Raw genomic sequence first — 27,368 nt, 5'->3', positions numbered from 1 at the left:
CCTCATCCCAACCAGGGCAGTGACTCCACCCACTTCCAAATGCGGACCCCCAGGCGCCAACAAGCAGGGTCTTGTCCCTGGTCCCCGATGAGTGGTCCAGTCTCTGCCACCTTCTGCACGCCAGGTCCCCAGTCCCCCAAGTCCCCAGGATGCCCCCTGCTCAGAAGGGCCTCAGCGGGTATAAAGCATTTTCCAAGGACTCAGAGCAGAGTGGGTCAGGGATGGAGAACCAAGGCCCGCAGACTCCTCTGCAAGCTTATGGACCCTAGGGATCACCCCGTCTGTGCACCCACTTTACAGAGAAGTAGGCTGAGGCCTCCTCTCCTATAGCTCCTCCACAGTAGGGGTAGGTCTCATCCTAGTGCCCGGTGCCCAGAGTGGTGGACACAGGGCCCCGGACCCTGGGGACCCCCTGCCATCAGCTTGGCATCTCTCCCCTCCCCGTGCTATGGGACCAGGCATGTTGCTAGGGGGTCAATATGCCTGCCCCATGGCAGAGCTGCCCCCAACCTCCTTCTCAACCCTCTCACCTCCCCCATATGCACTCCCCTCTGACCCCCAGCAGGGCAGTCAGTGTGTGAGTGTGTGTGTGTGTGTGTGTGCACACCTGTGCCCTTGTGGGGAGGCCCAGAGGGATGGGCTCCGCATGGGAAGGGTGGGCAGGGGTCCTCCAGGATCTGAGGGACTCTCATCTCAGAGTAAACCCCATGGGAGGGTTGAGGCTGGCCGGGGGTCAAATCTAGGACATGGCTGTTAAAATGCAGACAGGCAACAAAACTCAATCCCGGCGCCGCAGCGAGACACGTCCTCAGGGTACAGACCAAATCAAGACTGGGGTGCGATGTTTTTGTTGGACCTCTGGAAGAATTAAGTTGCCAGGGAGGTCCTCGAGGCTGAGAGCCCCCAAATTCAAATCCTCAAACCTGGAGAGAGAGGCACGTTTCCTAAAGGACCCTGGGGTGGCCCTGGGCACCTGGAGTACATTGGAATCAAATGTACAGAAAACCCTCCAAGTGTCAGAAGCCCCGCGTGGCTGAGATGGGTGTACGGCTGCCGCGGGATGACTTCTCCAGTCAGGAGACGGGCTGAGCGCCTTGCACACATGGCGTGTGTCCCGACGCCTCCTTCAGATGTGACCAGAGCAAGTGAACATGTGAAACGGAAGCGTCTCAGAGGACAGAGACAAGAGGACAGCACACTGCAGCCGCAGAGCCAGTGCTTCAGGGGCACCCCCCCCCCCCAGAGGGGGCCGCCCTGCTCCTCTCCGGGAGCTCCCAGGCCGTCATCCGCCCTTGGTCCACTGGGGATGCTGACCCCTGGGCTGGGGCCACTTCTCGTTTAGCTGGAAGGTGTGTGATGTAGCGGAGCCCCTGCAGGACACAGACCACAAGGGTCCACTTTCCAGCACCCCGGTTACAGGAGACTCAGGGGACCTGAGACGCAAGGTGGGACGAAGACCCCTGACATGAGCTGTTGTGGCTGAGAGTGAGGACCAGGCAGTGACTCAGAGGATGAGGCAAAGTGACGCTGTGCCCGTTCTGAGCCTTCAAAGGGCCCCTGTTCCTTCTTCACGGCCACGAGACAAGCACCACAGCTGAAGCACAAGCGGAGCAGAGCCGGCCCAGATCAACCCACCTCCCGCCGACACAAAACTGTCAGAACAAATGCAGCCGAGCTCCGCAGCCAAGCCCCACAGCCGAGCCCAGCCTACATCAGCCAATCCCAAGCCGAGCCCAGCCTACATCAGCCAATCCCAAGCCGAGCCCAGCCTACATCAGCCAATCCCAAGCCGAGCCCAGCCTACATCAGCCAATCCCAAGCCGAGCCCAGCCTACATCAGCCAATCCCAAGCCGAGCCCAGCCTACATCAGCCAATCCCAAGCCGAGCCCAGCCTACATCAGCCAATCCCAAGCCGAGCCCAGCCTACACCAGCCAATCCCAAGCTGAGCCCCAGGCAGGGAAGCTAAACACATTCGTAGCGGGGAATTCCCTGGTGGTCCAGTGGTTAGGACTCAGCACTCTCACTGCCCAGGTGAATCCCAGGTTCAGTCCCTGGTTGGGGAACTAAGAGCCCACAAGCCACGTGGAGTGGCCAAAAAAATAAAATAAAATAAAAATACATCTGTGTGGCTGTTTGTTAAGCAGCAGGGGCTGACTGAGTCAATCCTGTCGTTTTCTCCTTAGGTGATCTCATCCGTGTGCAGCCTCCATCACCAAATAAATATCAGTCACTCCAAAATATCTGTCTCCCACCTTGACCTCTGTTCTAGACTCGCACTCCCTCAGGACACCTGCATCCGGGCATCCCTGAGCTGCTCCGAGCTCAGCCCCTGCCCTGCACCCATGCCCTCCCCTCCATCTCCACCACTCTGGGCTTTTTCAGACTGTTTCATCTTCCAGGGAGGGCCTGCTCCCTCCCAGCCTCACCATAACTTTCTCAACCCGCACTGCCTTTCATTTCTCAGCTCAAACGTCACTTCCTCCAAGAAGCTCTCCCTGACCCTTCCTCCCAACCTGGAATGAGCCAGGCCTGCTGTGGTGCGCACTTGGCACCTCTGGACGTATTCTGAGGGTCTATGACTGTGTGCTTGGATGACTGAGTCAGCGTCCGCCTCTCCTAAAGAGAGAACCATGGCTGCCTGTGTGCCCACTGCTCTCTCCCCAGCAGCCAGCACGATGTCCGCGACATGCATGTGGTGCGTATAAGCGTACGGCTTCCTGAGACAGTGTAGGGTGTCACGGGACGCGGAGAACGGTGGCAGAGACTCACTGCAGAGAAAGCACGTGGCACATTACATGGGACCCGTGGTCTATTTTGCAGCAGAAAAGGCCCAGCCGCACCTTTTTGCCGCGTAATCCAGAGGACACAGGCCAAAGGGGCCTGGCTTCGCATCCCCCGCCCGGTCAGCATGTGCCCCTCACCCCATCCCTCAGTGATCGTAAAGGACCCTGCTGGGCTACAGCCACGGGCCCCAGGTTCCACATCATCAGAGGCCTGGGGTCCCCAAACACCACTCAACAACCAGTTGGATGTGAAAGCCTGCAATTTGGAACAACACTCCTGCGGTCTAGGTGGACCACAAGTCGAGCCTCAAAGGGAAGAGCAGGTGGGTGGCAGCTCACTCTCACGGCAGGATGGTGTGTGCACAGGAAGCTGCGGGAGAGGAAAGAGGCAGTGAGGGGGTGGGGGACTGGCTCTCCCGGGGGCCTCGGGCACCGCAGAGGGCAAAGCCGTGCAGCCCCGGCCCCCAGCCACACGGCAGAGACCTGGCCAAGGCAGCATTTGTGTTCTGGGTGCCGTGGGCTCGCACACGTGGCCGTGCATTCACGGTGGCTTTAGATCTTTAACAAGTGCCCTTGTCACCGCTCCACCTCTCTGTCCCCCACAGGAGCCAGCACCCCAGCGGGATGGGCACGGGGCCGGGAGCGGTGCTGCCCGAGCGCTTGCGGCCGCACTTTACCATCTTTCGGGAGAACTGTCACACTGCGGGCGAGCTCCAAAGCCTCACACACGTCTATGAACTTTCTCATACTCAGGAAGCTGGCCGTGCTCTGCCTGCCTGCAGTGGAGAAGCAGAGCCGCGTCATCAGCCGTGCGATGTGGCACCCGCCCCTCAGCACCGGAACGCCCGCAGGCTTTGGGACAGACAAGCAAGGTGCGTGCGCTCAGGGGCAGGCGGCTACTGGTGGGTGACAGGAAGCATCAGCCAGGGCGGGTCCCCAGAGAGCCTTGGGAGGTGGGGTCACCATGCAGGGTCACCACGCAGGTCCCTCCAGTTCCTTCTGGCCAGTCTGGCCACTGCCCCTCCCGCTGCATCCCTGGACGGGTCCACCCCGACGGAGACGCCCCAACACCCCCTCCCGCCCTCTCTGTACCACCCACCCAACCCGGGGCAGAACCTCTTCCTGGTTCACCTCCTGCCCCCCAATCCTGCTGTCAGCCTGGGGGCCTCTGCCTCCACATGGACAGCCCGCCCCTCCCGGCCTCTGCCTTTCTGACCCCCCTCTGCAATGGCCTCCCCACTCGCCCCTGGGGGCACCTCCCAGACCCTCCCGCATGGTCTCCAAGCAAAGGGTCCCGCGCTCTGCCCTCCCTCCCTCCCTCCCTCCCTCCCTCCCTCCTCCCTCCCTCCCTCCCTCCTCCCTCCCTCCTTCCTTCCCTCCCTCCCTCCTTCCCTCCCTCCCTCCCTTCCTCCCTCCCTCCCTCCTCCCTCCCTCCTTCCCTCCCTCCCTCCCTCCTTCCCTCCCTCCCTCCCTCCTTCCCTCCCTCCCTTCCTTCCTCCCTCCCTCCCCCCTCCTCCCTCCCTCCTTCCTTCCCTCCCTCCCTCTGCTCACATCCTTGGCCAGCCCTACCTCCCCACGTCACCCCTCCTGCCAGGCCGCACCCCACGGGCCATGACCGGCCACTGTGGGCTACGTGTGTGTGTCCCCCAAATTCACGTGTTGAGTCCCCAACTGGGTGGTCATAGGAGGCCTTGGGAGGTGATGGGGGTAGCTGAGGTCGTGAGCGTGGGGCCCTCACGATGGAGTTGGTGCCCTTACGAGAAGAGGATGAGACCAGAGCACCGCCCCAACCCCTGTGCGAGGACACAGCGAGAAGGCGGCCGTCTGCAAACCACCAGACCCCACAGGCTGGCACCCTGGACTGAGGGGTGAGTGCCCATTGTGTGGCCGCTGGTCTGGGTGTCCAGCACGATGCCCGCTCGGCCCCCACTCTCTGCCCCGCACACCCGGCCACTGGACTCACTGAGGAGAAGCAGGGTCTTGGTGGCCTGGCCCGCCCGGCCCAGGCGCAGGTAGACCACGCTGTCCTTGTAGTCAGAGATCAGAACGTGGAAGCCCGCCACCCCCTTCACTGGACGGGAAGAGAAGCACAGAGTCGCCTGCTCGCGCCTGGACGGTGGGCCCCGACCCCCTGACCCCTTCCGCCTGCACAGCGGGGGTGTCTGGAAGGGCCACAGAGTCCCCTCCACCCAGGCCCCCGGGCACACGCCTGCCACGTCGGCTCTGGGCCACGGTGGCCTGACCGCGTGTCCTGGGCGTTCATCCCCACCGGCCCATGTTCTCAGAGGAGGACAGCTGGGGCCAGTGCGGTCGGTAGCCCAAGCCTGGGTCCTGGTGGCCAGGAAGCCCTGGACACCCCTCCCCTTGCTCTCCCGAGGGCCCAGCGGTTACGCACAGGTGTTCCTGAACACAGCCCTCTTCCTGTCTTTCCGCAGGATCAGCGAGTGTGCCTTGCACCCCTGTGACCTGGGGGGAGGCGGGCTGTGAGCCCCTTCTGGGCTCTGCCACCCTGGGACTTCCCAGCGTGGACCCAGACCGGTCCCACAGCTCAGGGGAAACACTCCGAACACCCTGTGCCCGCTGAGCCCCTGGTGGACTGTGGGAGCCTCTCCCAAAAGCAGCCGTTTGAGTTTTAGGGGCAGAGGGTGATGGGTATTAGGGTTTCGGGGACAGTCCTTGTGGGATTTCCAGACTGACGCTTGGGCCTGGTCCCCGCCCCCACCCCCCGGCTCCCTTTCCCCTCCCTGGGCTCAGGGGTCTGCAGAGGATGTGCTGGGACCCCTGCCCTGGTCCACTCACCGGTTAAGGACGAGGACCACCCTCAGCTGGCCCATTCTGTGAACCTTCACTAAAGATGCCCCCAGCTTCCTCTTGTCTCTGGCCGGCAACAACCCCTGGGTGTCAGAGGCGATGGCAACAATGTACCAGAACCCTGAAAACTGTAGAGAGGGTGCTGGGGGCACAGGGTCTGGGCTGCCACACGGGTTCGGCCCCCACCCCAGGTCCCAGAGAACCCACAGGACAGGTGACCCTAGCCTGAGGCCCAGAGCACGTCCAACACCCACGGGATGGCGCGGCCCCTGCCTCGGGGCCCCCGCTGCCACCCCAGGCTGAGGATGCACATGCCCGGCTGCTCTAGGGCCCGGGGCGGCACCAGGCAGGGCCCTGGGCACCGGGTGTCAGAGCTTCCTGCCCACATGGGCCTCGTGGGGGCCCCTTCCCTCCCAGCTGGCCCCCGCACCCCGTCCCACTGCTCTCCCTGCAGCAGAGCCCCTCCCAGATGCCCCCCAGTCTCCTCGGCCTGTGCCCATGGCCGCCCCCACAGGAAACTTCCACCCAGCCTGAGGCCTCATTATTCCAGGACGTGTCCTGCTCGTGCTGCCTCCCCTCTGCCCACCTGGCACCTCCGGGCCACCTCAGGCTGTGCCTGTCTGGGGGCCTCTGCTACGGCCCCTCCTCGGGGCTCCTGGCATGTGGCCCACGGCCGTCAGCTGAGTTTTGAAGCCCCAGCCTGTCCCCAAAAGAGGCCGTGGGCTGCCCCACAGGGCCAACAGAAGCCTGTGCCGGAGCCCTCAAAGCCCGTCCAGCGGATTCCGGTGGCTCTGCGAAGACTTCCAGGGACCCCTCTTCCTGCTGCCCCTGCCCACCCTGGCCCCGGCGCCCGGCCGGTGGGCTGGGGGCACGAGACTCACCTTGTCCCAGTTGAGGTTGTGGGGCTCCCTGGGGAGCTGCTTCTGCGCCAGGGACCCCCCAGGCAGCTCCAGCATCAGGACCAGCATGGGCAACAGCCAGCCTGGCCCCATCCTGGCCCTCCTCCCAGCTGCCCGCTGGACGCCACGCTTAAATGTCCCAGCCCACCAGCCCTGCGTGGGTGTCCGGCCAGCCTGCAGCCGCAAGCCAGCCTGGTGGGCCAATGGCGGGGAGGGAGCTTGGGGCCCTCCCTCCCCGCACGGAGGGCCAGCCCTACCCTTGGCCCTCGGAGCGGCACAGCTGCTGTCCCGGGATGCCCCAAAGATGGAGACCATGATGTTCCCCAGGTCAACTCCTGGGCCTCTGGTCACCATATGTCCCCTAGAGCCATTGTACCTGGCAGGGAGGCTCCTGGGCCTCCTGTCCTAGCCCCCCAGGGAGAGAGGCAAAGGTCGGAACGTGTCATTGAGTCACCTAACAGGGACGAAAGTGAAGGACGTGAAGACGGGGCTCAGATGGTGCCGGCGCTGACGCGGGGCTGCCTTCTTGATGCCCTTAGAAGGTACTGACGTGTTCGCACATGTGCACATGCGTGTGTGTGAAGAGGGTGGCAGCCTGTGTGCACCTGACCTCACCTCAAGTGAGAGGCAGTCCCCACCCTGCTCCCAGCCCACCTCCCCTGACGGCTTGTGCTCTGCCAGGACTTCAGGACACAGGAGGACCGACAGGCTCGAGCCCTCTGGGGTCCCTGCCCTCACCCCCCATCCAAGAGCTCCAGCCAGGAAAAGCCAATCTTTCACACCCTGGGCAGCCCAGCCCAGCGCCCTGCCCACTCTTCATCCAGATCACAGGGTCGTCCTCCAAACTGAGTGGACCAGCCTCCTGCCTGCCCGGAGCCCCGCCTGCCGTGAGCCCTGTGGCAGGAGCAGCCGCCTGCAGCCCAGCTTCCACCTCCGGGCCAGAGGGCCGCTGGGGAGGGACGGGGCTGCAGGCCCGCACTCTCGTGCCAGGCTGGCTCTGTGCTCTGTGCTCAGCCCTTGACAAGCCCACCCTGCCCATCCGCCTCTCCCTGCAGCCACCCGGCCCGAGGAGGCAGCTCCCTGTGGGCTCCTCCGGCTGCCCCCAGCTCAGGCCCTGCGCGCACACGGGCAGCTCCCTGTGGGCTCCTCCGGCTGCCCCCAGCCCAGGCCCTGCGCGCACACGGGCAGCTCCCTGTGGGCTCCTCCGGCTGCCCCCAGCCCAGGCCCTGCGCGCACACAGGCGAGAGGCGTGGCACAGGTTTGTGGAGCCGCTTTATTGGAATCTGCGTCGAGAGCCCCTGGGAGCAGCTGGCCCAAAGCCCAGCACCTGGGAGGCTGAGCAGGGAGGGTAGCGTCTGGCCAGCCTCCTCCAGTCCCCTGGGGGCTGCAGCATTCACTGAAAACCATGAGGAACATTGGGGGACCCTGGGCTCGCCCGGAGAGGCATCAGCTCCCCCAAGCCCCCAGCCCTGCATGGCGGCGGTACAGCCACTGGGATGGAGGGGCCCCAGGGCCCCCAGACTCCACCCACCACACAGGAGCTCAGGGACGCTCTGGAAGGCCGCTTACCTGGAAGGCCTTGCGTGCACAGGTGACTGGGGGAGGAAAGCGAGGCGGCAGTGAGGACGGGGCGGGTCTCCCTGCCCAGCCGGGTGCCTGAGACAGACCGTTGCCGCAGAGCACCTGGGGCCCTGCCGGCCCCTGCACACAGCCCCCCCCCCGCCCCCCCCATCCCCACAGGTCTGACTTTGGGCGGGGACTAGGTGACTCCTTGAAGACCCCCGAGCCCTGCCAGCCCTGGGCCTGGAGGGTCCCCGAGCGCAGCCGAAGCCAGCAAATGGCCCCGCGGTCCGTGCCCCTCAGCACACGGTGGCGTCAGGCTCGGTGACACTCACGGTCCTTCTGCAGCGTGGCCTGCTGCTGGGACGAGAAGCCCAGGCCCTTGCTCCACTTGGTGAAGAGGCCCATGGCCTTCTGGCTGGCCAGCTCCGTCCGGCCTGCAGGGGAGGTGCCCCCTGAGAGCCGGGCTGGGGGACGGGGGCGAGCAGGGGGTCCGCAGCAGGAACCAGACAGACACCTGGGACCCTGCGCTCTTCTGACCCCAAGGCCCTTTACCACGTGCAGCTCCCACCCCGTCCCTCCCTCCAGGCAGGGCCACGTCTCCCACAGAGGACAAGTGCGGGGAGGGGGCGACAGGGAAGGAAGGCTCGGGGCCCCGGTGGGGATTTCATGCAGGGATGAGTGATGGAGCGGAGCGGCCGCCAGCCCGCTGGGCTCTTTCAAGGCTGGGACCCCGGGAGGACGGAGGCCCAGCACGGCAGGGAGGCCTCCGCGCCCGCGGCCGCACTCACTGTACAGCTCCACGGTGCTGAAGGCCTCGTCCTGGAGCTCCAGCTGCGTGAGCACTATGGCATAGTCCCTGAAGTTGGTGGCCAGCACCCGGTACTCCAGCACACCCAGGGCTAGGAGACAGGTGCCGCCAGGGGGGGGTCAGACCTCGTGGGGGGCCCCCCAGCTGGCCGAGAGCCTCCCAGCCCTGTCCCCCTGGTCCCCGACCCCCACCCGGCTCCGGCACACAGAGGCTTGCGGTGGCTGATGGACAGCAGGTGAGTCCCAGCTCATCCTGGGGCGCCCTCCCGCGATCCTGTCCCCACGGGGTAAGAGTGCCAGCCACCCCGCCCCCACACAGTACAGCGGGAGGCCTGGGGTCCCAGCTGAGCCTGCCTGACACAGTCGAGTCCTCTGTCCTCAGGACTGGCGCCAAACCTCTGACAAAATGAGGACCTTTCACTTCCCGGGCGAGAACGCCACTGAAACCTGGGGTGGAGTCGCCCCCTCCCCTTCCCCTCCTGCGTGCTGACCCTGCCTGCAGGCGCAGGGGGCCCAGGGCTGCCAGGGGCAGGACCCGGCCCCGATCACGGTCAGGGAAAGGGAGCCTGCCCGGAATCCGGACCACTGTGGCCGCCATCCTTACAGGGATTCCTGAACACCCATCTGGAATTTTGTTTCATCAGTTCCACAGCATGCAGGTGGCATCTCTCCCGCCTGGAAAGGAAAAGGGTCTGTCATCACCCAGGGTCCGTATGCAGGACGAGAGAAGACAGGTTTGGCCACCCAGACCCGGCCAGGGGCCAGCGTGGCTGCAGAGGGGATTCCGCCTCCCCCTCGGTGGCCCAAGTTAGCCAGAAACCCTGCTCTTGACCAAAGCGAACCCGTCAGGGAAATGGGCCAGCTCGGCACCTGCAGAATGCGAATCTGCTCCGCCGCCTCCCCGGAGACCCGCTCTGCGAGAACCACACGGAGAAAACTTAGAAGTTTTTTCTTGCTGCTCAGGGCAGCAAAGGAGCATGAGACAAACAGGGCGTCTGCAGTTGTCTTTTGTTGTCGTTGTTAATTAATTAATTTTTTTTTTTTAATTTTTGGCTGCGCTGGGTCTTCGTTGCTGTGCACGGGCTTTCTCCAGTTGCGTCAAGTGGGGGCTACTCTTTGTTGTGGCGTGCAGGGTTCTCACTGCAGTGGCTTCTCTTGTTGCCGAGCACGGGCTCTAGGCGTGCGGGCTTCAGTAGTTGTGGCTCGCGGGCTCAGTAGTTGTGGCTCGCAGGCTCTAGAGCGCAGGCTCAGTAGTTGTGGCCCACGGGCTTAGTTGCTCCGCGGCACATGGGCTCTTCCTGGACCAGGACTCAAACCCGTGTCCCCTGCATCGGCAGGCGGATCCTTACCACTGTGCCACCAGGGAAGCCCCAGGTCTGCAGTTTTGAATAAAGAGACTCAACACCAAAAGGGGCCAAATTCCCTAAGCCTCCAGTCCGCAAAATGAGCAGACCCACTTCTGTAAGTGCAGCAAGACCAGCTCCCGGCCCAGTTCCGTGCAAGACACAGGAATAGCAAGGAACAGCCTAAAAGGAAGTGTAACCAGCAAAAACAAGCCAGTAAACTGACAAGGCGTATTGTGGGGCCCCAAGAGGGAAAACAATGGGACTTGGCACAGAAATAGACAAATCAAGAGAACAGAATAGAAAGCCCGAAAATAAAGCAAAACGCAGAGGAGGTTCGCGTGAGACAAGGTAGCATCTCAGTCAGTGGAGGAAGAGGAACCACTGGGTGAGTGGGGCTGGGCGACTGGCCCCTTCAGCGACGGTCCCAGCTCGTGCATCCCCAGGCTCAGCCCTGAGCCGGTCAGAGGTCAGAGGCCCTCTTAGCTCCAGGGAGACAGAAAGGCTTCTGAACACAAAACCCAGAAGCTCTGAGAGAAGCCAGGTGTTTACACCTGCACAGAAACTAAAAGAGCCCTTCCTATCGACAGCTCCTCGGTGGTATAAGAAAAACGACAAAATGGGAAATATATTCGCATCTAACTTTATCGCAGACAGTGGCTAAAAAGCCCTAACACTTAAGGGTTCTTGCAAGTCAATAATAACCCGCCCGAGGGAAAAGTATGCAAAAGATATGAACAGACGCTGGGCTGGGAAGGAAACACAGAAGGAACAGGTACCGAGACGTCTCACTCCCTCGTGATCAGAGAAAGCAAAAACTAACGTGGGCAAGTTTGTCGCCTATAAAGACAAAAGAGAATAAAATTTTAAATGTTTCAAAAGAGGGCAGATTCCCTGGTGGCGCAGTGGTTAAGAATCTGCCTGCCAATGCAGAGGACACGGGTTTGAGCCCTGATCCGGGAAGATCCCACATGCCGCGGAGCAACTAAGCCCGTGAGCCACAACTACGGAGCCTGCGAACCGCAAGTACTGAAGCCTGTGCGCCTGGAGCCTATGCTCTGCAACTAGAGAAGCCACCACAATGAGAAGCCCGTGCACTGCGACGAAGACCCAACACAGCCAAAAATAAAATAAATAAATTTATTTTTTAAAAAAAGAGGGCAGAGACCCCAGGGACTGACACAGAACGGTATTTGGCCCTCGTGTTTAAATGACGCGCGTGTGCTTGCGTGTGCCTGAACGTCCCTGAGGAGCTGCAGCAGATCAAAACCGTGGGCCACCTGTGGGGAGGGGGCCACTGGCTGAGGTGGGGGGGGGAAAGACCCCTGCTTTCCACCCCTGGGGATTCTGATTTTTCTTTTGGCTGTGCCACGTGGCTTACAAAATCTTAGTTCCCCAACCAGGGATCGAACCCATGCCCTCGGCAGTGAAAGCGCTGAGTGCCAACCCCTGGACCGCCAGGGAATTCCCAGGGCACTCTGATTTTTTGAAACACGCAAATGTGTTTCCTATTCAAAATCCGGCAAACGAAGTTCACATTACATAACAAAATGAAACAGCTGCTTGCCTGTCCTGTAAGCCCTGGTCTGAGTGTGAGTCCTGCAGACGGGCTGGCCGAGGTCCTCAGACAGAGGCACCTTGACGGGACTCAGAGCAAGGCCACTCACCAGCCCCAACCGCAAGCAGGTTCCAGCAAGAGCGTCGGAGACCCCCCTCCCCTGCGATTGCCGTGGTCCTCTCCCCGTCCACGGCTGTTTCACAGCCCAGGGCTCTCCAGAGGCCAGGTTTCCATATGCAGATTGTTTTCCCACCAGCCTCATCAGGACTCACCGAGCCATGTGGCTTTGGGGCTGCCACCCACGCCGCATGTGACCCCGTGTTCACCCAACTCAGAGGGGCCCCCGCCCCAGCACAGACCTCCTCGGTCCTTGCGCAACCTCGGCCTGGCTGGCCCAGGTGGACGGCAGCCCCACCATCTCCTGAAGGCAGTGAGCGCACCGCGGGGAGCAGGGGAGAAAGTTCCCCTCTCAGGCCGGGGTCTGCGTGGCTGTTCAGGCCGCGCAGGGGCTCCAGATTCAGGGTGGAAATGCCCGTGGTGCGCCACCAGCTGGTGACTGCCTGGCCTTCCCCACGTGAAAGACGGGGACGCTAGAACGACACCTCCCCCAGCACGCCATGCCCCCCGCCCCCTGCCTGGCTCCCCCCAGGTGTCCCAGGCAGCAAGGTCCCCCAGAAGCACGACCCCTCCTTCCAGCATCCCTTGCCCCAAGGCGTGCATGGGGTTTGCTCCACTGGCCAAAAGCGGCCAAGGCTCAGCCTGACTCCACAAGTCCTGTCTGGTAAATGGCCTCAGTGACCACGTCTTCTGGGGGATTCATTTTCCGACAGAACCAGGGGCTCCCAGCCACAGATGCACGGACCCACCTTAAGTAGCAGCTCAGGAGGGCCTTAAGCAAAGGAGAGGCCTCTCCTGCTGACCAGAGACCCTGCCGAGCTACCCAAGGGCCTGGAACAGCAGGCGGGGAGGTCAGAAGCTGTGCCCGGCCCTGGTGGAGAAGGCGTGAGTCCCACCCAGGGGCGCCCCAGCCAGGAGTCCAGGGATGCAGAGCCCAGACGCCAGGCAGAGGGTGGCTCTCAGAGCAGAGACCAGCGCGGGGCGGGGGGGGGGGGGGCGGGGGGCGGGGCCCGCCGTCCAGACCCCAGCCCCACGCACCGGCTCCGGGAGGACAGCACCTTCAGAGTGTTCTCTGGCGTGAGGGTCAGCATGACCCCCTCGATGTTCTTCGTGGCCTTGTCCACCACAAAGTCCTTCTCGCCCGAGGCCACGGCGAGAATGTACCAGGACCCCAGGAGCTGATGGAGGAGAAACGGGTGAGGGGGCCTGTCCCTCCAGCCCCGGCCCATCCTCTTGATCTGGGGGCCCTGACGCAGGCTAGCCCATCCACCCACAGCCCCCGTGGTCTGGACTGGCACTGGGAGAGCCCAGAGGCCGTGCGGCCCCAAGGCGTGTGCTGGCACAGAGGGCTGTCACCTGCCGAGGGTCCAGCCTCCCCAGCCACACGGCCCGGGCCCTGGGCACCAAGACCAAAGCCAGAAGGGCGGCCAGCAGCACAGCCCTCATCCTCGCAGAGGCCTGCACACCAGCACACCTGCGCGGGGTGAGCGAGCCCTCCAGCCCCTGGGAGCCTCTTTAAAGGCTCGGAATGCACTGCTGTGGGCGGCCGCGAACCGCCGGGCACCATCCTGGCCTCTCCTCGCGAGGTGGCGAAAGTGCCGGGGAGGCGGGGGGCGGGGGGGTGGGGGGGGGCGGGGGGGCGGGGGGGAGGGGAGGCGGGGAGGAGGCGGGGGGGGGAGGCGGGGGGGCGGGGGGGAGGCGGGGGGGAGGCGGGGGGAGGGGAGGCGGGGGGAGGCGGGGGGGGGCGGTGGGGGAGGGGAGGCGGTGGGGAGGCGGGGAGGCGGGGGGGGGGAGGCGGGGGGCGGTGGGGGAGGGGAGGCGGGGGGAGGCGGGGGGGCGGTGGGGGAGGGGAGGCGGGGGGAGGCGGGGGGCGGTGGGGGAGGGGAGGCGGGGGGGAGGCGGGGGGGAGGCGGGGGCGGTGGGGGAGGGGAGGCGGTGGGAGGCGGGGGGGGGGCGGTGGGGGAGGGGAGGCGGGGGGGCGGTGGGGGAGGGGAGGCGGGGGGGGAGGCGGGGGGGGAGGCGGGGGGGCGGGGGAATTAACCTCCAGACGTGCCGGAGGGGGGGCCGTGGGCCCTGGGGAGCGTGTGCGAAGCCCCTCCTACGTAGACACATTCGTGCCATCCCCGCTTCTCTCACTTGGAAGGTTCCAGAAGGAGCATCCAGCCCTCAGCCGCACCATCCCCTCCCCTCCCCTCCTCTCCGGGGAGCCAACAGTCTCTGGCTCAGTCTGGGCGGGCCAGGGACCCTGCCCTTGAACCCAGGCCAAGGTCATGTCTGAGGAGAGCGTCAAGAACAAGCAGCCCCTGCAGAAGCTGCAGCTGTGCACAGCTTTTGTTTTCATCCTTAAAAGTATGAAAAGTCCCCGCGCAGCTCTTTGGAAAGCTCCCACCTCCTCCCGGCCCAGCAACCCTCCTGCTCTGCGGGCTGCGGGCTCCTGCCCCATCACGGCAACACCCAGCGGAACACCCAGTTCCTTCCGCCCGCCGCTCGCCTGTCTGGACCTGCCCACTCTCTGGCAGCCTCACCCTGCTGCCTCCTACCCCTGCTCACCATGACCCTGGCCAGGCCCCCAAGGCCGCATGGGAGCTCTCCCTGGGCCTGGGCTGCCCGCCCTGGGTCATCGGAGACCCTGCCTGGGAGTGAAGGGCAGGGGGCTCGGCAGGATCTGTCTGAGCCCCCGAAACCCAGGCGGAAGTAACTGGGAAGATGCTTCGCCGGGGTGGGGGACCCTGCACGCCACAGCTCCCAGACCCCTCTGCTGGTTGGCTTCCAGGGGTGCTGTGGACACAGAACAGGCAGGGTTTGGAAGGTGAGGACAGATGAAGCCATCTGTCCTGCCGGGCCTTCCCAGGAGGGACCTCGGCCAAGCCAGCACCCCAGCCCTGCTTGGGAGATGAGCCCTGCAGGAAAGGGGATGAAAGTAAGCCCGCTGCACACAGACTTGCAGCTAAGCCTTGCCCTGCCTCAGGGCCCAGAGAGCCTCAAGCCTGAGCTTGGATGGGGGTGGTCCCTGACCACCGGCCTCCCGGATGCCTGACGGGAGAAAATGACAATAAAAGACAAAAACATCATCCCGACCTTGACATTAACCTCGTTCGTTATTTTTTCAAGTTCAGTTTCCTAAAAAAACACTTGGGAGACGAAGACAATGTGAGTAAGAAGCAGCAGGAAAAACAGACGCCAGAAGAGACCCATGGGCGATGCTTCCTACGCGGGAATTAAAGGCAGGCTGTTTAGTCCGTTGGGGCTGAAATAACAGAAAACCATAGGCCGGCAGCTTGTAAACAACAGACATTTATTTCTCATAGTTCTAACTTTTTTTTTTTTTTTTGCGGTACGCGGGCCTCTCACCATTATGGCCTCTCCTGTTGCGGAGCACAGGCTCCGGACGCGCAGGCTCAGCGGCCATGGCTCACGGGCCCAGCCGCTCCGCGGCATGTGGGATCTTCCCGGACCGGGGCACGAACCCGCGTCCCCTGCATCGGCAGGCGGACCCCCAACCACTGCGCCGCCAGGGAAGCCCTATAATTGTACTCTTGATAACACAGAGCAAAACATGCACAAAATTGATTGGTCACAGAGAAAGCATTGAAGAGTTCCACAAAGTAGAAATATTACAAACAACGTTCTCTGGCCAAAATACAATAAAACTGGGACTTCCCGGGCAGTCCCGGGGTTAAGACTCTGTGCTTCCAATGCAGGGCATGTGGGTTCGGTCCCTGGTCGGGGAACTAAGATCCCACATGCCGTGCAGCGCGGCCAAAAAAACCCCCCAAACAAAACAAAATACAATAAAACTAGATTTTTTTTAACTTTCTATTTTAAAAAATACTATTGGATGAAAGGAAAAATACAAACTGAAATTACAGAATTTATTTAAAATAAATATAAAAATACCATGTAATTCAGGGTCAGAGGAAACATCATAACCTTAAACACACCATTAAAAATAAAAGAATGAGGGGCTTCCCTGGTGGCGCAGTGGTTGAGAGTCCGCCTGCCGATGCAGGGGACGCGGGTTCGTGCCCCGGTCCGGGAGGATCCCACGTGCCGCGGAGCGGCTGGGCCCGTGAGCCATGGCCGCTGAGCCTGCGCATCCGGAGCCTGTGCTCCGCAACGGGAGAGGCCACAACAGTGAGAGGCCCGCGTACCGCAAAAAACAAACAACAACATAAAATAAAAAAAAAAAAGAATGAAACTAAATGCATTAAATTCCCAACTCTAAGAGCTAGACAAAGAGCAAAATAAACCGTAGGATGCCACGAGGGAGGAAATAATAATGATAAAAGCGGGATATAATAGAGTATAGAGAACAGCAGATACAATTAATGAACCAAAGTCCTCATCCTTGGAAAAATGAACAGAATTTTTCTGTTAATTTGCAGAATTATTAACAAAATCATTAGTATTCTTTATAAAAATAACAGAATTAACTAACATGAATAAGAAAAGATGGAGAGACCATAAATACATGAAGTAAGAAGTGACAAAAGGGGGAAATGACCTTTGGGACAGAAGAAAAAAATGTTTCATCAACAGAAAGTACTTTGCTGACCTCTAAGCAAATCACTTTGAAGTCCTCAATGACATGGATAATGTTACAGGAAAATTCAGTTTGCCAAAATTTACCCTATTAGACAAAGAGCTAGATCTATAGATAGATAGTAGATAGATGATAGATAGATGATAGATAGATAGATAGATAGATAGATAGATAGATGATAGAGATAAAACAGAAGCTATGAGGAAGGACTAGACTAATGGATGGCAGAATGGTATCCACGCGTGAATAGACGGGACAGTGGAGCAGAGTACAAGTTCAGAATGCAAAGGCTGCTTTAGTTAGACCTTCACCTTCCAAATCCAGCTCTGGCCCTTCTCAGGATCACTTTTTATTAACTTCTTGTTTTTTAACCATAGGTCGTATTTTCCTCTTTCTTTGTATGTGTAGTAACTTCTGTGCTCGACGTTACTGTTGACGCAGGTAGAAGCCCTGGTCTCCATTATCACCCTCTGATTTGTGTCCCCCCCCAACCCAAGTTCCTGTGCTAAAGTCCTCATGGCCCGATGTGGCCGTATTGGGCATTAGGGCCTTTTAGGGGGTGATAAGTTTAAGTGAGGTCATAAGGGTATGACCCTGATCCGGTAGGGCTAGCGCCCTCAGAAGAGGGAAGGACACCGTGTGTGTGCAGAGAAGAGGCCAGCGGGGGACACAGCGGGAAGGCCACCGTCCACAAGCCAACAGGGGGGTCTCACCAGACTCCAGCCCTCTCAGCACCCTAATCTCAGGCTTCCAGCCTCCAGGAACCTGAGAAAGTGAACTGTTGTTTCTGCACCATGCCCAGCAGGGTTCTGTGTTACGGGTAACCAAGCAGACATCCTAGAATCTTCTATGGGGAATTCCCCTGAGGCAGACGACCATGCTACCTCGCGCTCTGGCCTGACAGATCTGGGGAAAAGTCCAAATGCTCCCCAAGCACCTCGAATGTGTCAGAATTCGGTCTCCAAGCATCTCCCCTGTGGGTCTGTTGGGATGGTTCAGGATTTGCTAAGGTGAGTCCCAGGTGGGTCCTCCCTCAGGGCTGGTCTTTACTCCTGCAGGGCTTACTGGTGGCTGGCTGGACGCCTGAGGGTCAGCAGGGTCTCTCCTCTCTGGCTGGACCAGCACCCCAGCCCCCCAGCCGTGCTTGGAAGCCCGGTCACGCTGCTCTGCACGTGGGTAGGGGGCTGACACCCGCCCACATTCTCTACCCTGCCCCCGCCGATGGAAGGAGAGGGGGAATCACACATCACAGTGCAGGTCCTGGGGTGAGAGAATGCAGGGTGACCCCAGGCACTGACGAGGCTGGGCTGACCTGTGGGTACGAGCCAGGGGGAGCCGGAGGGCAGCCGTGGTTGAGGGCCTTGGACCCAGTGCCCGTGGATTTGAGTTCGGGGCAGTAGGGAGCCATGGGCGAAGGTAGACAGGCGCCGGCTGTGGTCACCTTTCATTTGAGAGGAGCTCTGCTCAGGGAGCCCGGCCTGGGGCTGCCTCTGGCTCTCAGGGACCAGAGAAGACCCTAGGAGTGTGGCAGATGGCGCCCCCGTCCCCCTACCCCCGCACCACCCCCAGGGCAGCCTGGCCTGCAGCTGACTCAGCCCCCTGCAGGGGGAGGCCCAGCCAGGGGTGGGCCAGACGTGGTCACAGTAAACCCAGGCCACCTGAGAGTTGGGTTTGCTGTCCTTTTTAGGGCAGTCACAGAAAACACACCCCGCCACCCCCACCTGTCACCCCTCGGCCCCAGGAAAGACTTGGGGCAGCGGGTTTGGCAGTAGAGTTTATTCAGAGCAGGTGCAGACGGGCCCCCCAGGGCTGGGCGGCCAGGGGAGCCCGGGTGGGCGGGGCTCCCAGCATCCCGGATGGGGGCGGGGGCTCCCCTCGATCAGCTCCTGTGACACAGAAGGCCTGGGCCTCAGGGCGCCACCCGGCCTCCGAGGACCCTGGGGGGCAGTGGTTGGAGCCACGGCCAGGAGTGGGTGTCCTAGCTGTGTGGCCTGGGCCTCAGTTTCTCTACCTGCAAAGCGGGGTAATTGTCCCAACCTCTCGGGGCCGTTGAGACAGAGGGGGTCGTGCAGCTGACATGCTAGCACAGTGGGGGACCCGGGGAGCCCGAGAAGGGGCCCACAGGGCCTGCGCCTACCCCCCCACCCCCGCAGGACCCTGCTGGATGGAAATGGGGGACGAGGGCCAGCCTCCGCCCCTCCCCCGCCCAGCCCTGCCCTCCCCTCCCAGCCTCCAGGGTCCCCTTCTGGCAGCCTGGTGTCACCACCCCGGAGGCCCAGGAACTAGAGCGAGCCGGGGCTCCCCTCAGGCCAGGACTCGGGTGGGGCTCAGACCGGGGAAAAGGCTTACCTCCCGGTAGGACGGGACAGCGTGAGGGGCTGCAGGACAGGTGCCCGGACCGCAGTCTCAGCGCAGCCTCTGTGACCAGAGGAGGAGCTGGTCCAGGGCAGACCGCTGACGGCCTCGACCCTCAGGCAGCCCCTCACGGCTCGGCCCACTGTCTGGACCTCTGCTCTGTCTGCCCCAGACAGTCCCACCAGCCCTCGGACCCCAGACTCCTCTTCCAGGTGTGATGGGAAGGCCTGGTGGACGGAGCCCCAGCCTCAGAGTGGGGGCAGGAACTCACCACCTAGCGCAGCAAGTTCACGTAGGTCACTGTGGAGAAGAGAAGACGGTGACGCGGGGAGATGGGTGCCAGGAGAGAGGCCTGCCCCGGGGGCCCGGACACTCACAGTCCCTGGAGAGCAGCTGCACATCCCCTGCTGACAGCCTGTGCTCCACGGCCTTTACGAGGAACCTGTCCACGGCTCTTTCGTCGTGTTCCACCATCCGGCCTGCGAGGAAGGGTTGCCGCTGGCTGGGGGGCACAGGCGGAGACTGGAGCCACAGACACACTCCCTGCCCTGTCCTGTGCCCCTTTCTGCCCTACCCCGTCCCCCTCCCCGTCCTGTCCCTTTCCCTGCCTGTCCCGCCCATCCCATCCACCTCCTAGCCCTCTCCTGCCCCCTCTCTGGGCTGGGACAGGGCAGAGGTAGAGTAGAGACTCCCCCGTGGGCTCACTGTGAAGTTTCAGGACACTGTGGGCCTTCCCTCCTTTGTGGAAGACAGTGTTCATGATACTGTACGTCTCGTAGTCCGTGGCCACCACAGTGACCTCTTTGCCTCCTGGGAAATGAACCAAACACGGGCCTCCCAGGCTCTGGGTGGGGACCTCCCCCAGGCCACGCCCCCGGGCCCACCCCCGCCTTGTAAAGGACACACACACACGGTGGGCAGGGAACCCGGCTGACCAGGACCGGAAGACGTCTGAGTGACATTGTCAAGGATTTCAGAGAGGAAGTCCGGGCAGCTGAGGCCAGAGCCTGGGGACTGGAGACGGTGGCTGGGGGGCTTCCGCACGGGCTTTGCACTGAGCCCCATGCCGAGGGCTCTGGGCCGGGTGACCAGTAGCACCCCACTGAGGCCGGGTCCCCACGGGAAGACCCTCGGTGCCCGGTGTGACTGAGCAAGGGCCGCATGTGGCGGGACACAGCGTCCCCACCTGGTCCAGTCCGCAGGGAAGGCACGGCTAGAGGGCCCCAGCCTACCGGGCACCACGTTGGCCTCCAGGCTGAGCGGAGTGCAGGGCCCCCGCAGGCGGCTCTTACCAGACTCCATAGGAAGCTTGAACTTCCCGGGGGCGACCCCTTCACAGCCTGGCTGTTCTCCTCCACACAGCGCTCGTGCTGCCAGGAGCAGACGCCTGTCAGCCCAGCAGCCTCCAGCCCCGCCACGCCATTGCTCTGGACCAGGGGCAGCCCCGAGACCACCCAGGAGCCCCCAGCCTCCCGGCTGGGCAGGAGGAGACCGCCCTCTGGGAACAAACTTCTCCTGCAGTGAAAGTGTGTCCCCCTCTGAGGCTCCAACTCGGGGTCCTCGGAGAGGCCAGAGACACCTCCCCAGCCCGTACACGTTCTAGGGGAGGTGGCCAGGCCGTGGGCGTGCGAGCCCACAGACAGCGTGGGCTCATCCACAGTGCCTGGGCTGGGGCAGCCTCGCAGGGAGGCCCCGACACCCGGCAGGGAGGGGTCCCGGGCGGTGGGGCCAGAGGCCGAGCCCCAGCCTGCACTGGCCCTGAGGCTGAGGGTCACCTCCTCCGCCGTCTGAGAATGACGGCCCCCCGCACTCCTGCTCTGCTCTGTGGACCCCTCATCTGGAAAGGGTGGTACCCCCAGTGTCCTTCGGCCCAAAACCCACCCTCATCCCAGCAGGGTGACCGCGTGGCACGGGGAGAGAGGCGCCACTCACTGGTCAGACACGGAGGTCAGGGCCAGGTGGGGCCCCTCCTACTGCACCATTACGGCCCCCATCTTCTTCATCCGGGGCGAGCCCTGGGGCTCCAGGTTGGAGCGAAGGCAATCTCGTACCAGATACCTGAAAACTGGGGGGATGGAGAGCTGGAGGGGGACTGCCCCGGGGAAGCCGCAGCCGGGATCAAGGGCCACCCCCCCGACCACAGAGCAGGGCAGTGTTCTGGGAAATTCCAGGGCCCCGCACGCTGCGGAGCTAGCAGGGGGCTCCAGAGGCAGCAGGTCCTGCAGGGTCTCCCAGGCTTGCCGGGACGGGCCCGTCCCCAACGGCAGGCGCCCTGACCCGGCCACCTGGGCAAAGTCGAAGTCGTTCAGGCTCAAGTCCTCCTCACCATCCGCCAGCGCCAAGAACAGCCCCAGCAGGGCTGCGATCACCTCGCCCCTCATGTCTGGCAGGCAGGGGCTGGGGCCAGCTCCCCAAAGCCGCAGGACACGGGCCTCGGCACCAGTCCAGGCTCATACCCTTCCCTGTGGGCATCGGGGAAGGCACAGGCTGGCTTCATTACGCCGTCCGGCAGCTCACGCGGCTGCCTGCCCACCAGCCGGCGGGGCTAGACCCGAGGGGGACCCACCCATGGGGCGCGGGTGTCGCCCAGGTTCCCTCCTGTGTTCATTCGCCTGATCCGCTCGCCTGCAGGCTGGGCCCCAGGCCGCCCAGGTGCTCAGACCACATCCCATTGCCAGAGGGGCCTCCAGGGCCCCCAGGCTCCAGGGTGAGGGGATGGGGACATGAAAGGGCACGAGGTGCTCTGGGAAGCACTTTGGGAATGTGTGCTGAGGGAGTTCGCCGGGCAGGGCCCCTCACAGCACCAGGACCCGGCAGCTGCCCGGAAGGCTCCAGTAGGAGCCCTCAGCAGCTCCCAGTACACGGCCCACCCAGGAGCCCCAGGCATGCTCAGGACGTGGGCGCGTGCCCCCCAGGGCCTGCCAGCTGCGTAAGCGTGGGCCCACTCAGTGGGGCAGCACCAGGGACATGGGTGCCCACGCGACGCTGACTCTGTGTAGCCCAGCCCCCCCGGGCTGCGGGCAGCCCTGACGCCTCCAGCCCTGCTGGCCGGCTGAGTTGGCCAACCAGCAGCATCCCACCGACCAGACGGCGGCCAAAGGCAGCCCCGCCTGCTGGTACTCGCTTTTCACCCACAGTGTCGTTCCCCCAGGCGGGGACAGCGTCTCCCCATCTTACGGGTGAAGAGCTTCCTGAGCGGAGGGCGGAAGGCACTTGTCCAAGTCCACACAGCACACACGCGGCGGCCCTCCTTTGCCCTTGACCCCACCCCACCTCCAAGTGCCACAGCCGTCCTCACAGGTAGACCGGCCGGGTGAGGGCTTCCCAGCACACAGCAGACAGCAGCCAAGTCAGAGGGGTGGGGGAGAGACAGAGGAACAGAGACGGGGAGAGACAGAGGAACAGAAACAGAGAGAGAGATAGACACAGAGAGGCCGAGACAGAGAGACCGAGAGAGAATACAAGGGGGCAGGGTGGGAGAGAGGCACACGGAATGCGGAAACGACTCTTGGGGTCCCGGCTCCAAGGAGAGCTGAGCGGTTGTGCCCCTGCAGATGGAGCAGGGCCTCACGGTGCCCAACTCACCCCACCTCCTCATGGCAGAAGCTCCGCTGTTGACCCCGCCACCCCCACCTGTCACCCCTCGGCCCCAGGAAAGACTCGGGCAGCGGGCTTGGCAGTAGAGTTTATTCAGAGCAGGTGCAGGCGGGCCCCCCAGGGCTGGGCGGCCAGGGGAGCCCGGGTGGGCGGGGCTCCCAGCATCCCGGATGGGGGCGGGGGCTCCCCTCGATCAGCTCCTGTGACACAGAAGGCCTGGGCCTCAGGGCGCCACCCGGCCTCCGAGGACCCTGGGGGGCAGTGGTTGGAGCCACGGCCAGGAGTGGGTGTCCTAGCTGTGTGGCCTGGGCCTCAGTTTCTCTACCTGCAAAGCGGGGTAATTGTCCCAACCTCTCGGGGCCGTTGAGACAGAGGGGGTCGTGCAGCTGACGTGTTAGCCCAGTGGGGGACCCGGGGAGCCCGAGAAGGGGCCCACAGGGCCTGCGCCTACCCCACCGCCCCCGGCAGGACCCTGCTGGATGGAAATGGGGGACGAGGGCCAGCCTCCTCCCCTCCCCGCCCAGCCCTGCCCACCCCTCCCAGCCTCCAGTGTCCCCTCCTGGCAGCCTGGTGTCACCACCCTGGAGGCCCAGGGGCTCCCCTCGGGCTCCCCTCAGGCAAAGGCTCACCTCCTTCAGGAGCTTGGCACACCTCCCTGTGGGACGGGACAGTGTGAGGGGCTGCGGGACAGGCGCCCGGACCCCACCCGGGGGGGTCCCTAGCCCAGCACCCACCCCAAGGTCTGGGGCTCACCGTGCCGGGCCACCAGGTACAGTCCCGTGTCTGTGGTCAACTCCCGGAACTTCCAGAAGCCTGGTTCATACTCGCCCTCAAGGCTCCTAACTGTGGGAGCACAGGGGCCTGGGCTGGGTGGTCCCCAGGAGGACCACAGCGGCCCCGCCCCACCCCAGGGGCAGCTTACTGAAATACTTGAGCACGTGGAATTCCTTGTCCCACCAGTGGAGGGACACCCTCAGGATGGCGTACTATTCGTAGTCTGTGTCTGTCACCTGGATCTCCCTGTGGCCTGTGCAAGCAGGTGGGAGAGACAGGCATGGGCAGACCGGGCACCCTCGGGGTGGGTGGACCTCAGAGGCCAGGGTCAGCAGGGCCTGACTCCATCCTCTCCCCACCCAGCCGGGACCCTCTGGGGATGCCAGGGTGGGGTAGGGGAGGACTAGAGCGGCCCTGGCAGGATGACCAGTGTCTTGGTGAGAGAACGGGCGTCTGGGGCGCGCGCAGGACGGGGAACAGCGAGGCCAAGCAGAGCTGGTGCGCAGGGCCAGAAGGCTGTGGCTGCAGCAGCAAGGGAACGGCTCTTACCAGGAAAACAAATTTCCCCGAAACATTTATTTCTGAGCTCACTATTTGTTCAGTCTCACAGCTTCCTGAACTGAGAGGTAGGAAAGTACTCATTAGGAAAACGCCAGCCTGCATTCCTTCTGCTGGGCACATCCCAGGGCGGGGGGGGGGGGTGGGGGGTGCGTGTCTTCAGGAAGGGCTCTGGCAGTGTGTCCACCCCCAGGCGAGCCTGGGGCAGGGCAAGGACGGCAGAGGCACAGGATGGGGCCGTGCCAGCCTCACCCAAGGATTCTGTGACCTCCAGAGAGCCGCCTGCCCCTAAGTCCATTTTCCTTTCTTGCAAACTGATGCGGCTTCATTAAGACCCTGTGCTTTTATTTGGGAGAAGATGCAGCTCTAGGAGCCTGGGGGTCTGGTCTCAGGGGCGGGTCAAGATAGACGCAGGGAGGGCTGGTCCACCCAAGTGACAGTAAAGTCCACATCCACAGCTGCGGCCGGTACAGCCGGGCTCTGCCCAGGCCCTTTACCTGTTATACGCAGCCTTCACGGTCAGCTCCTCCCCACTCAAGGTCAGGAACAAGGCCGCCAGCCTCTTTGGGGTCTGCAGTGCCAGGTTTTGTCTGGAGGCCACCCCAACTTCCCGCCAGAACCCTGCAATCTAGAGAAAGGGGCCGGGGCCAAGCCCGTCTCGGGCAGACGGACAGAGACCCCACCCCTGGGCCCCAGGAGGCAGACGCCTCTCCCCGGAACTCCCAGGCAGGGAGCTGGCAGGCTCTGAAGCAGCAGCCGTCGGCCTTCTGAGGGGTCCCTTTGGGGGCGACAGGGCGAGCCCTCCCCGCACAGGCCTGTCTGCAGTTGCCACAGGGCTGGATCTGTCTCCAAGGAGAACCAGCCTTGCTGCTGCCTGTCCTTGGGGATGGGACGCCAGGGGCGGAGGTGGTTAGAGCCTGAGAGAGGGGGGCTGGAGAGGGCCAGCCGAGTGTGAAAGCCGCTGTGGAGCGGTGGCCAGCAGCCCTCCCCCGCGGAAGAGGCCCGGCTCTGCCCAGCCAGGCTGGGGGAGCGAGCGCCTGCCACAGAAACGGCACCCAGAGCCCAGACCTTCCATCTGAAACTTTTGAAAACTGATCATTTTTGCAAGAGAAACGCATCCGTGTCTGACATCTGTCACTTCTGAGCCTGCTGATGTGCTCCTGGCCCAACAGCCGACACAGAGCCAGCGAAGAAGGAACTCGGGCAAAGAAGCATCGGGCTGGAAACCAGAGCCCGCAGCCCAGGTCTCCACACCCGGAAAGCCTCCTCCTCTGGCTCCTACAGTGTGCGGGGTCAGAGGGTACAGCGGGGACCCCACACCCTGGAGACCACAGGAGGCCCTGAGGGAGGGCGCCGCCCCTGCGCGGCCCTGGCCACTTGCCTCACACCCACTCGCTAGGAGAGGGGAGGCCAGGCAGGGCTGAGCTCAGACACTCCGCCACCCGCCCTCATGGGGCTGGCCTGGGTGAGTCCTGGGGTCCCCGATGCAGCTGCCCAGCACCAGCTGGGGCAGCGGCGGGGCCTGGAGTAGCTGCACACGCAGGCCCCTCCCCGCCCCACCTCCTCCCGGGGCCCAGAAAGAAAGCCACCTTCTGCAGGTCCAGGTGCTGCGTGGTCATTTCCACCTGCACCAGGATAATGCCCAGGACGGCGCTCAGCAGCCCGGCCTCCGTGGAGGGTCTGTGCTCCCCGCACCTTTTCCCCCCGCACCCGGGTTTATATCGGGAGGGAGATCTGGTGGGTGGCGCAATCACCCAAGGGTGTCCTCGGCGAACTTGGCCTCCAAATGCTCACGGGGCGTGCATCCGGGCCCCGTGACACCCACAGCCCTGGGGAGGGGCCGAGGGGGGCTGGCCTGGACTAGAGATGCCGGCGCCACCCGCTGCCTGGCCTGGGGATGATGGTGGACACTGCGGCGGGGCCCACCTGGGGGCCTGAGAGCAGGACAAGGCCCCCCCCACCTGCATGGGGGTGACCCAGGACGGCATCTCCCACCCCGGGGGCACTAATGGGATGGATACACCAAGCCCAGACCCCCAGGGGCTCAGAGCTCCGCACGCACTCCCGGGCCCTCCTCCCAGGACACACGGTGGTTTTCAGGCTCTTTCCGATGGCTCTTGGGACAAGTGGACATACGCTCCACGGGCCTGGACCGCAGAGCCGGGTGGGGGGTTCCTCCCCCGGGTGGGGGAAACGACGGCGGGCGGTGCGAAGCTTGCGTGGGAAAGGTCGTTCCCTGCAGAGGGAGCAGTGCCTGAAAGGCACAGAGGCCCAGTGGGAGGGGAGGGCCCACGGGAGGTGGCAGTGGGGCGCAGTGGGGTCGCACCAGGCCCCGTGAGCCTCTACAGACGCCAGGGAGCCAGCAGCCGCTCTGCCTCCGGGCCTGTGGAGGGGAACCTGTGCACCTGGAGGAGAGCCAGCCACAGGGCTGGGCGGCACAGGGCACCTCGGTGGGTGCCATGAACCCACAGGGGCTGGGCAGGGGGCACCGGACACTGCCTGTGGTGGCAGCCCCCACAGGTGCCACCCTCGGCTGGCGCCTCCTGCCCTCAGCCCCGAGCCTCCCTGCCTCAGTGCCTGGCCCGCTGTGCCCTCCTTGACGGTCTCTCCAGAGAGGCGAGGGGCCTCAAAACTGCAGAATCTGTTTATTGAGTGCCAGGGGGAGGCCCAAGGAGCTGCCGGCAGAGCACCGCGGATGGGGAGGTGCGGGGGCCAGGAGGGCCTTGGGTCCAGACGGCTCCGCATGACACGGCCTGCTGTTCCGGCTCACCCTGCATAGACAGGAGAGGTCTGGTCACTCCTGGAACACCCCAAGCTGCCCCCCTCACGCAGCAGGGCCCCCCAATTTCCTCATCACCAGAAAGGCCAGTGCGAGTGGATCCTGCCGCCCAAACTTCTGCAAATGTGGAAACACACCCTCAGTGCTGCCCCCACCCCCCGGGGGCCCAGGCTGGAGGCCGCCCCTGCCCCGGGCTTCTGGGGACCCAGCCACTCTCCCCAGGGCCTCGCTCACTCCCTGGTTAGCAGTGAGGGGCTGGCGTGGCAAGAAAGCCCCAGAATGGCCACTAAACCATGCTGAACCCCACAGACTCAGCACCTGAGAGGGGGTCCACATGGGGCACTTTACTCCGAAAGCTGCTTTTTTCTAAGATAATCCTGGAGGGTGGGGCACAGAGCAGGAAGACAGGTTCACACTTTCCGCAGCTCGAACCTTCCTGAGGGGGATGTGACGCGATCCCTGATCGCCCTTCTCCCACCCAGTAACATTGCTGAAACAAGCACTCACGTGACAGGAGACAGGGCGGGGATCCTGGACAGTGTCATTCAGACCCATGGAAAGATGCGGCAGCCCCGGCGGCCCCAGCACAGCACTGGGTAAACCCAGCCCGGCCAGGAGAGCAGAATGCGGTGAAGGCTGGAGGGACACTGCCCACGGGCCACTCAGGAAGCCCCCACCGAGCGACATCTAATCCTGCCAGGAGAGGCTGCAGGGGCACCTCCCAATGCCGGTGACTGTCACGTCGTGTCCATTATTTATTGTTTTACATAGGTTCCCAAATTCTTCACGATGAACACGGGTGAGGGGCCCAATGGTTTCCTGGTGTCCACTTTGGGAGAAGGTGTCCCCAAGAGCCCACCTGCATCCGTGTCCCAAGAG

General features: G+C 63.2%; 2 protein-coding genes across 2 annotated transcripts; both read right to left on the bottom strand.

Moving 5' to 3' along the window:
• Nucleotides 1–3,505: 3,505 nt before the first annotated feature.
• On the bottom strand, nucleotides 3,506–6,588 carry LCN10 (lipocalin 10; the record flags this gene model as incomplete). Its single annotated transcript, XM_082843721.1, has 5 exons — nucleotides 3,506–3,561; nucleotides 4,749–4,856; nucleotides 5,181–5,251; nucleotides 5,585–5,724; nucleotides 6,478–6,588. Coding segments are annotated over 5 exons (486 nt in total), but the record flags the coding sequence as incomplete, so codon positions are not given.
• A 349-nt stretch (nucleotides 6,589–6,937) lies between these two features.
• Nucleotides 6,938–13,329, bottom strand: LCN6 (lipocalin 6; the record flags this gene model as incomplete). Its single annotated transcript, XM_082843720.1, has 7 exons — nucleotides 6,938–6,949; nucleotides 8,065–8,090; nucleotides 8,391–8,492; nucleotides 8,847–8,957; nucleotides 9,470–9,540; nucleotides 12,922–13,061; nucleotides 13,240–13,329. 7 exons carry the CDS (start codon nucleotides 13,327–13,329, stop codon nucleotides 6,938–6,940), a joined length of 552 nt encoding a protein of 183 aa, XP_082699846.1.
• Between the last annotated feature and the right edge of the window lie 14,039 nt (nucleotides 13,330–27,368).

Source organism: Leucopleurus acutus, assembly GCF_964270905.1.
Source record: "Leucopleurus acutus genome assembly, chromosome: 7".
Classification (NCBI taxonomy): Eukaryota; Metazoa; Chordata; class Mammalia; order Artiodactyla; family Delphinidae; genus Leucopleurus; species Leucopleurus acutus.
Note: the sequence above shows the minus strand (reverse complement) of the source record. Positions and strands in the feature narration are given on the sequence as shown.